We start from the raw sequence: 9,238 nt of genomic DNA on the forward strand, positions 1-9,238 counted from the left end.
AGGATCCCAATTGTTTTTCTGTATGACTACAACAACAGTCATTATAACACGGGTGTTCTGTTTCATACACCTTGTGCCCGTAGGTAACGAGTTACCACGTATGTAACTTTGTGGGTGATTGTTTTTATGTATGGCTGATAACTAGTGACCAGTGGGTTGGAGCAATTGTAGTTAAGTGTGTCCAAAGACACATACACCCACAATGGTGGCATTAGGCTTGAATCGTTCCAATCTTCACTTACTACAACCACCCACCCCCCAGGACTTGGCATCGTGTTGTAAGAGCGAGATAAGCGAGATCAACGATGGTTTGGAGGTCATGTTGTCCGTGCCACGTCGTGCCAATGATGCCCTTCACTTGAGTATGATGACCGGGTTCGCCGGCGACGTTGCGCAACTTGGCGAGATCGTCATGCAAGAAACATTTCAGGTGCATTGTTGTGTTTGGAATAAACTTTTCCACAAGTTTGCGCAAACATATTCCTATGCATGGCAGATGCTACAGCATTAACGGGCAATTTGTAAACATTATGATTGGTGGCCCGGTAGCATGATTAGTTATTTATATTGTTTCTATGTTTGCTCCAGGTGGTTGACACAAAGCAATTAATCAGGAAAGGTCGAGAACGACATCTGTTTTTGTTCGAACTTAATCTAATTGTTTGTAAAGAATCGAAAGATAATTCGGGAAAAACTAAATATATTTTCAAATCAAAACATTCGGTAAGTTTGTGGTGTGTTTGTGATGATTGTGTGGACATGTTATTTCTATGTTGTAGCTGTGCGATTTGAATATTACAAACAATGAGATGCTGGATGAGAAGTTCGCCATCCTGTGGGGGGGAAGGTCTGACAACAAACTAACATTGAAATCTTCAACAACAGAAGTTAAACAGGTGGGGAGTGAAGTTAACGTGGTGGAATAGCGGGGAGGGATGTTAACGTGGTGGAATAGCGGGGAGTAAAGTTAACGTGGTGGCATAGCGGGGAGTAAAGTTAACGTGGTGGAATAGCGGGGAGGGATGTTAACGTGGTGGAATAGCGGGGAGGGATGTTAACATGGTGAAATAGCAGGGAGGGATGTTAACGTGGTGGAATAGCGGGGAGGGATGTTAACGTGGTGGCATAGCGGGGAGTAAAGTTAACGTGGTGGAATAGCGGGGAGTAAAGTTAACGTGGTGGCATAGCGGGGAGTAAAGTTAACGTGGTGGAATAGCGGGGAGTAAAGTTAATGTGGTGGAATAGCGGGGGAGTAAAGTTAACGTGGTGGAATAGCAGGGAGTAAAGTTAACCAGGGTTACTCACCACAGGAATGGGTTCGTAAACTATCGGAACTAATCCAAGATTCAAGTTCGATGAAAGAAATTCTTCGACCCAAGATTTATTCGAGCGGGAAACGTCCGGCAACACTGCTGGATGATGATCGATGGAGTGTGACCAGTGTTGCCGACAATATTTCCCTTAATTCAAGATCTTCGGGCAACGATATGGTTTGTGTGTTTGACCTTTGACCCCGCCATCAATGCTTAACCTTTGACCCCCCATTAATGTTTGACCTTTGACCCCGCCATCAATGTTTGACCTTTGACCCTACTCTCCCTCAAAGTTTAACCTTTGAACCCAGCCTTAATGTTTGACCTTTGACCCCAGCCTCAATATTCAACCTTTGACCCCAGCCATAATGTTTGACCTTTGACCCCAGCCTCAATGTTTAACCTTTGGCCCAACCCTCAAAGTTTAACCTTTGACCCCAGCCTTAATGTTTGACCTTTGACCCCACCATCAATGTTTGACCTTTGACCCCCAGACACCAGGGGAGCATGTTAAGGTCGTCGAGGACTACGGAGGTCATGTGACCGCAAATCACTTAAGTGTTACCAAACGACAAGTCCTACTAGTGGTGAGTCTGCGTGATGAATTCGTGCTTGTACAAACACAAGATGGCAGCAAAGAGGGTCTCGTTCCAATCAGCTGTATAGCGCCACTCGGTGGTGAGTTTATATGATGTTGGTTATCGCAATGTGCTCGCATAAGTTGTGTGACTTTGTGGGTGATTGTTTTCTGTATGGCTGATAATTCGAACAAGTCATTAGTGACCACTGGGTTGGAGTAATTGCTGTTAAGTGTCTTCCCCAAGGACACATACGCCCACAATGTTAGCAGCGTTAGGCTTTAAATCTAGTATCCATGGTTGCCACTCCCATGCCCACAGTCGAGCTACTGAAGCTATTGCAGTGTGTGGATAAACAGACATGACTTTTGGTTGGTTTGGTCATTTATATCCTCGTGGGTGGGAACTTGAGTGACTTATCCATGGTTGCCACTCCCATGCCCACAGTCGAGCTGCTGAAGCTATTGCAGTGTGTGGATAAACAGACATGACTTTTGGTTGGTTTGGTCATTTATGTCCTCGTTGGTGGGAACTTGAATGACTTATCCATTGTTGCCACTCCCATGCCCACAGTCGAGCTGCTAAAGCTATTGCAGTGTGTGGATTAGCAGACATGACATGGTAATTTACTGATCGAACAATTTAAACGTTGGTTCTATTTTGTTTAGTAGTTGACTCATAACCGTACACGTCATAACCAGCGGGTGATTAACGTTTAATTGTGAAAACGAAACAGAAAAAAGTGAGCTGGGCGTTTATATTGTGTGGTAGTGGTAGTGCTGCGCGATTATAATAATGAAACTAATATTGAACAACGCGAGAATGTTCATACAAAATGAACGTTTGTGACGTAACATTGGTGTGTAAATGTAATTGTTACGTAGTTCATTGTCACAATGGTGAATTCGGCAAAAAATCTCAACGTCACAATGCAATTAATTTTCATTGTGACCAAGCAATCAATTAACAATCGTTTCAGTGACGTAACAGTGATCACGTGACATGCGCGCCCACGTGACTACTGGTCGTCCGCGATCACTTGCATTGTGACACAGCATACGTAACAATGCCGTTAGAACAGCTTCGTAAAATATCATTGAGACGTAACAGAAGAACCTGGAGGAGCGAAGAATTAGTTGGTTTGTTTATTATAATTGTTTGAAATATTAATTTAATCAAAGTCAGGTTTCGCGCGTCGATCGATATCATGCAGCTTCTTGTATGTGACGTAACAATGCTATAGTTCTCCTTGTACACCGGTATATTGATTATTACGTCATAGTCGTGTTTCACTTATGTTGAATAGACATTGTGACGTCACATCCGATATTCTCGCGCCCACGCTAACGTCATTTCCTGTGAAATTCGGTTCGATTGGAATCTGACGTCACAGTGCGATGTTTAGCGTCACAATAGACCACGTGATGTTAGCATCCCAGTGGTGCCGAATTAAAGTAAATTCAAGAAAGAATCGACAAAAGTTTAACCTACGGTCATCACTGACATCAATTATTTATCGACGAATCAATTCTAGGTTTTACGACAAATCGTTTCATTGTGAACAATTGTGACGTCACATACAACCGCGGTCGCTGTTTGTTGTGTTTCATTGTTACGTCATTGTGCACTGATGTGACGTCACAACGCATTAACCTTGGTCGTCGTCACGTGATATTGGGGGTTTTAGAATTAAACGTCGAAATCGCGCTCGACCCGATAAAAAAATCGAAGTGAAAGCAGTGTTGCCAAGTAATTTTTTCTCAAGTGTTTCCGGTGTTAAAACTTCGATGAAGTCGAAATAAAAGTGTTTCCAGCTTAAAACTATTTACCAGGCAACACTGGTCGGTTGCATTAGCGGCGGCCCGATTCGTTTGTGATGTCATAGATTCGCGTTAAAGCGCTATTGGAATGTTGTTGATTGTTTCACAGTTCTAGATATATTGTAGTCAGCTTGTGACGTAACAGTAAGGACATAATCAGTTTAACAATGGGTTATTATTGTCTTATATTACGGTAATTGTTGGAACGTCTAGGTCACAATCAAGTTTCAATCGGCCATTGTTGAGTTTTAGAATGGATTGTTATAAAATGTTAGCGAGGTGTCCGCGATTGTTTCTGTTGCAACGTCACAATGCTGATAGTGACGTCATCAGTGAGGGTATATAAGATGTCTATGTTGTTTATATATGATGTCTATGTTGTTTATATATGATGTCTATGTTATTTATATATGATGTCTATGAGGGTATATAAGATGTCTATGTTGTTTATATATGATGTCTATGTTGTTTATATATGATGTCTATGTTATTTATATATGATGTCTATGTTGGTATATATGATGTCTATGTTGTTTATATATGATGTCTATGTTGTTTATATATGATGTCTATGTTATTTATATATGATGTCTATGTTGGTTATATATGATGTCTATGTTGTTTATATATAATGTCTATGTTGTTTATATATGATGTCTATGTTGTTTATATATGATGTCTATGTTGTTTATATATGATGTCTATGTTGTTTATATATGATGTCTATGTTGTTTATATATGATGTCTATGTTGTTTATATATGATGTCTATGTTGTTTATATATGATGTCTATGTTATTTATATATGATGTCTATGTTGTTTATATATGATGTCTATGTTGTTTATATATGATGTCTATGTTGGTATATAAGATGTCTATGTTGTTTATATATAATGTCTATGTTGTTTGTATATGATGTCTATGTTAACTTCCATAAAAGAAGTTACGAAACTAACAAAACAGTGACTCGTGCGTTTAGAAAGATGACTCATTATGTTTAGTGTAAATATTATTTCTATGTTTCAGCTACGAGCGCCGACGGCGAACCCGGAAGTGAGGTCACGAGGTCGAAAGGTTACGTGGGGTCAACCGCGACGTTGCCCAACGAGAAACGATCGGGTGAGTTAATGATGTCATAATGTTGATGATGTCACGTTTGATGATGTCATAATACCAGGGTTCCGTAAATGGTTAACGTCAGCTTCGAGGAAAAAGATAACGAGCGGAAGTGCGACTGTTTACAAGATCCCACACCAACAAGTTGATGATTCCAATGAAACGAACACAAGTAGCATGAAAAAGGTGAAACATTTTAATCACAAAATATCTATGTTGTTAATATGATATCTATGTTAGACGAAATCCCTTGAGACGCCAATAAAACCGTCGTCGGTGAAACACCTTGTATCCGACGGCAACGACGAGGAAGAAGTCTCTCTACCGCCACCTATGCAGATCGTCGGAAATAAACTTGTCGGAAGTCAGGTGATTATGATGTCATAATGCTCATATTGCTTCAGTGCTCGTCTTTGTTTGTTTGTTGTTTGTAATTTAATGTTTATGTTTCACCCCCCAACCCCCTTCACCCCCCCAACCCCTTATTAAACTTCCCCCCACCCCCCCACATCAACCCCTAGCTATCGTCAGCTTGTTCCCTCGAACCCGAACTTGACTTCAATCATTCAAACGACCTCAGACAAGAAATGGAAATTATTTTAAGCGAAAAGTTTTCGGTATTTTATGTTGTTTCTATGTTGTTTTCATTATTTCAATGTTACTTACATTTGTTTTTGTGTTGTTTCGATGTAAATTATATTATTTCTATTTAATTTATAATATTTTTATTTAATTTATATTATTTCTATTTAATTTGTATAATTGTAATTTAGTTTATATTTATACTATTTCTATTTGCAGAAGTCTCAGCCAATCAAAACCATCGACGACGATGACGATCGTTTAGCCGAAGACATTTGGATGAAAATGGTAATTATGATGTCATAATAAAACTACATTATGATGTCATAATAAAACTACATTGTGATGCCATAATAATACTACATTGTGATGTCATAAAGCCGCCTTCAACGAGTGCCACAACAGCCCAACCACACGATGGCAGCGTCAACAATGGATCGGAGCTTCGTGAAACTTCAATCATAGGTGACCAACCCCCCCTAGTGGCAGAGAAACCAGCATTGAATGAAGTTGATTTATCGTTGCAGCGACGCAGATACGTGTTGATGGTGGGTTTGGTTGGCGAGTCGGTTCCGTTTAATAACACTTGTTTGCAGGAACTCGTGGAAACGGAGCGCGAATATGTGGCGGATCTTAACACGGTGGCGAACATGTACATGACGAAGGTGTTGGAGCGGGGATTACCCTCACCTGATAATGGGAAGGAACGCATCGTGTTTGGAAATATTGTTCGAATATTTGAATGGCACCGAGAGTAAGTTGTTGGTGTCGAGTTTGTTGGGTGGTTTATGTGGATGTAAGATGCTATGTTCAGTTACTTTATTAATTTATTTATTTTGATCTCTTTATGTTTTAGCACTTTCCTTAAAGAGGTTGAGGCATGTTTGGACGACCCGGGGAATATGGGACGCATGTTTTGTAAATACGTAAGTGGGGGTAGTTTGCAAAAGAAACTGTAAAATAAATATATATTTAACAAACAAATTGTAAAACCTGAATGAACGTCGTTCCATTCAATCGTGTTTATGTTTGATTGACAGGAGAGGAGATTGAACATGTACGTGGTATATTGCCAGAACAAACCGTTATCAGAATATCTCGTCCATAAACACAAAGTACCTTACTTTAGCGAGATACAAGATGAACTTGGGACAAAACTGGACATTACTGATTATCTCATTAAACCTGTGCAAAGGATCATGAAATATCAACTTTTATTGAAGGTTTGTATGATTTCTATGTTTAACGCTTAAATGATTCAGTGTTAAGCGAGACTTGTGTGATACCGATTCTATTATTCCCTGCGTTCGTAACTCGTTTGTTGTGGCTTTGAGTCATCAATTGTGTGATGTCATAATGGATTATTTGCAGGATTTCCTTAAATTCACGGAACGAGCGAACGAGGATTGCACAGAGTTGCGCGCAGCAGTGCACGTGATGCACGTCGTGCCCAAACTTGCCAACGATATGATGATGGTAGCAAGGATGAAGGATTATACCCAGGGCAGGATAGCCGCGCAAGGGAAACTTCTCCTCCACGAAACCTTCATCGTTAATTCCGGTTCCAACGAAAAAGAACGAAAAGTTTTTTTCTTCGAACAATCGGTGATTTTCAGTGAATTGATCGACAAGAAGGTTGAGGAGCGAGGGTTCGTGTACAAAGACAGGTAAGTTACAAACGTGTTAACTTGTAAGTGGGCAGGAGGTGTATGAAACAGAACACCCGTGTTATAACGACTGTCGTTGCCCCGCCATGCGAGGATAAATAAGTTACATACGTGGTAACTTGTAAGCGAGCACGAGGTGTATGAAACAGAACATCCGTGTTATAACGACTGTGGTTGCCCCGCCATGCGAGGATAAATAAGTTACATACGTGGTAACTTGTAAGCGAGCACGAGGTGTATGAAACAGAACACCCGTGTTATAACGACTGTCATTGCCCCGCCATGCGAGGTTAAATTTAACGACGCCCCCTCCCCAGTATAAAGAACACAGATCTTGAGTTGATTGACATACCGACGTCAGACGTGAGATTTAAGTTGCGGAAGCGGGGATTTCCCGACTCGATAGAACTCACCGCACCGTCTTGCTCCATTAAGTCTACATGGATGGATATTGTGACGCAACAATTAGACAATCAACAAAACTTTATGAATGGTTGGTGGTTGTGATGTCATAATGTTGGTTGTTTTAATTAACTTCGTTGCAGCTTTAGCCGATCCAATCACGTCACAAAAACAACAACAAAGTATTTGCAACAGCAACAACAACAACAACAACAACAACAACAACAATACTTTGCCATTTCTTTGTAAGTTTAATCTTTTTCAAAAGTAAAACTGCAGGAATTTCAGTTTTAACATAATTATATGACTGGTTTAAAACTAAACCCATCCAAGTGTTGTCTCGTTTATATAGGGTTATTGTAACTATGATGTCACAATATTGCAGCAACATTTCGGTCGCATTTAAACTGTGAGACGGGTGGTGTAGGCACGACATCAACGATGTCGTTTCAGTCGCTAGAAGGAGCTAGCGAGCTGACTGCACCACCGGGGTCAAAACAACAAGATTCGGTAAAAATATATTCTCCTGGTATTTTTAGCAATTTTAAATATTTTTAATGTTTCAGATTTCGAGCGAAAAAATAACGTGAGTATATGTGTATTCGTATTGTGCTACCATAGAAATAATATATTTGTTGCCCCACAGATATAATATATTTCATAGAAATATTATATTTCCAGCACAATAGAAATATTATATATCTAGCACTATAGAAATAATATATTTATCAGCGAGGGTTGTTTATTGAACCGGAACAATCCCATTGAACCGCGACCAGCGAGCACTTACCACATGTTGGCAACAAAGAGCAACAACAATAGAGGTCCCCACCAATCAGCGCCAGATTTATCGACTAAAACCTCATTCTGGTCGTCCCCGTTATCTCCGGCCAATATTCGTTCGTCAACCTGCAAGTTCATCTATCCTGGTGATGTCACAAGGTAAGTTGATGATGTCATCGAGTGATGATGTCATCTAACCAAATATCCACAGTTTCGACCAAACATCCGTATCGAGCGTTTCAACTTACGGGACGTTACGTTCGTCACACGAGGTGCTAGAGAAGGTAATTTCCCCCAACCTGATATTAAACATAGAAATCTAATATTATTCATGGTAGTCGATGGTCGTTGCAACAAGCGAATATAGAGCTGTTCGTGAAAATGAGATTTCTGTGAATAAGGGAGATCCCCTCGAGATTATCGCAACCAATGCACAAGGTATGACATCATCGTTCATGACATCATCGATTATGACATCATCCACGCAGGTTTATGTTTGGTACATAAAGTGGGTGATGGGGGTACACCCGCTGCTGAGGGGTGGGTACCTGGGGTCGTGGTGGGGCATGGGGGGGTTTCCCATCAACGATCAACACCGCGTGCGGTCAAGCGGAACAATAAGAAAGGAAACTCAAGGTAGGAAATAATTGCCGTCGACGCTGCTACCATCGTGGGCGTATGTGTCCTGGGCAAGACACCTAACAGCAATTGCTCGTTATAACGACTGTGGTTGCCCCGTCATGCGAGGATAAATAAGTCACATATGTGGTAACTTGTAAGCGAGCACGAGGTGTATGAAACAGAACACGCGTGTTATAACGACTGTGGTTGCCCCGTCATGCGAGGATAAATAAGTTACATACGTGGTAACTTGTAAGCAGGTACGAGGTGTATGAAACAGAACATCCGTGTTATAACGACTGTGGTTTGCCCGCCATGTGAGGATCAATAAGTTATATACATGGTAACTCGTAAG

General features: G+C 40.7%; 1 protein-coding gene across 2 annotated transcripts; it reads left to right on the forward strand.

Moving 5' to 3' along the window:
* The first annotated feature begins 165 nt into the window (after window positions 1-165).
* Window positions 166-8,924, forward strand: LOC100180146 (triple functional domain protein-like). 2 transcript variants are annotated; one of them, XM_002125552.4, is made up of 23 exons: window positions 166-430; window positions 589-723; window positions 780-896; window positions 1,311-1,490; window positions 1,808-1,991; window positions 4,739-4,831; window positions 4,890-5,014; window positions 5,069-5,197; window positions 5,350-5,445; window positions 5,630-5,698; window positions 5,791-5,958; window positions 6,007-6,164; window positions 6,267-6,336; window positions 6,451-6,633; window positions 6,782-7,077; window positions 7,395-7,570; window positions 7,623-7,724; window positions 7,865-7,989; window positions 8,046-8,065; window positions 8,212-8,421; window positions 8,474-8,546; window positions 8,601-8,700; window positions 8,751-8,924. In XM_002125552.4, the coding sequence occupies exons 1-23, from the start codon at window positions 203-205 to the stop codon at window positions 8,900-8,902; spliced, it is 3,189 nt and encodes a 1,062-aa protein (XP_002125588.4). In that variant the 5' UTR covers window positions 166-202; the 3' UTR covers window positions 8,903-8,924. The 2 variants fall into 2 exon arrangements, with proteins under 2 accessions (XP_002125588.4, XP_026695344.1); XM_026839543.1 differs by lacking the exon at window positions 5,350-5,445.
* Window positions 8,925-9,238: the final 314 nt, after the last annotated feature.

The sequence above is a fragment of the Ciona intestinalis genome, unplaced genomic scaffold, assembly GCF_000224145.3.
Source record: "Ciona intestinalis unplaced genomic scaffold, KH HT000384.1, whole genome shotgun sequence".
Classification (NCBI taxonomy): Eukaryota; Metazoa; Chordata; class Ascidiacea; order Phlebobranchia; family Cionidae; genus Ciona; species Ciona intestinalis.

Coding starts and splice junctions, on each gene's coding strand:
- LOC100180146 (XM_002125552.4), top strand. CDS start 203: ATGGTGGCATTAGGCTTGAATCGTTCCAATCTTCACTTACTACAACCA. Junction 5,015..5,068: donor ACACAAGTAGCATGAAAAAG/GTGAAACATTTT, acceptor TATCTATGTTAG/ACGAAATCCCTTGAGACGCC. Junction 6,337..6,450: donor GACGCATGTTTTGTAAATAC/GTAAGTGGGGGT, acceptor TTTGATTGACAG/GAGAGGAGATTGAACATGTA.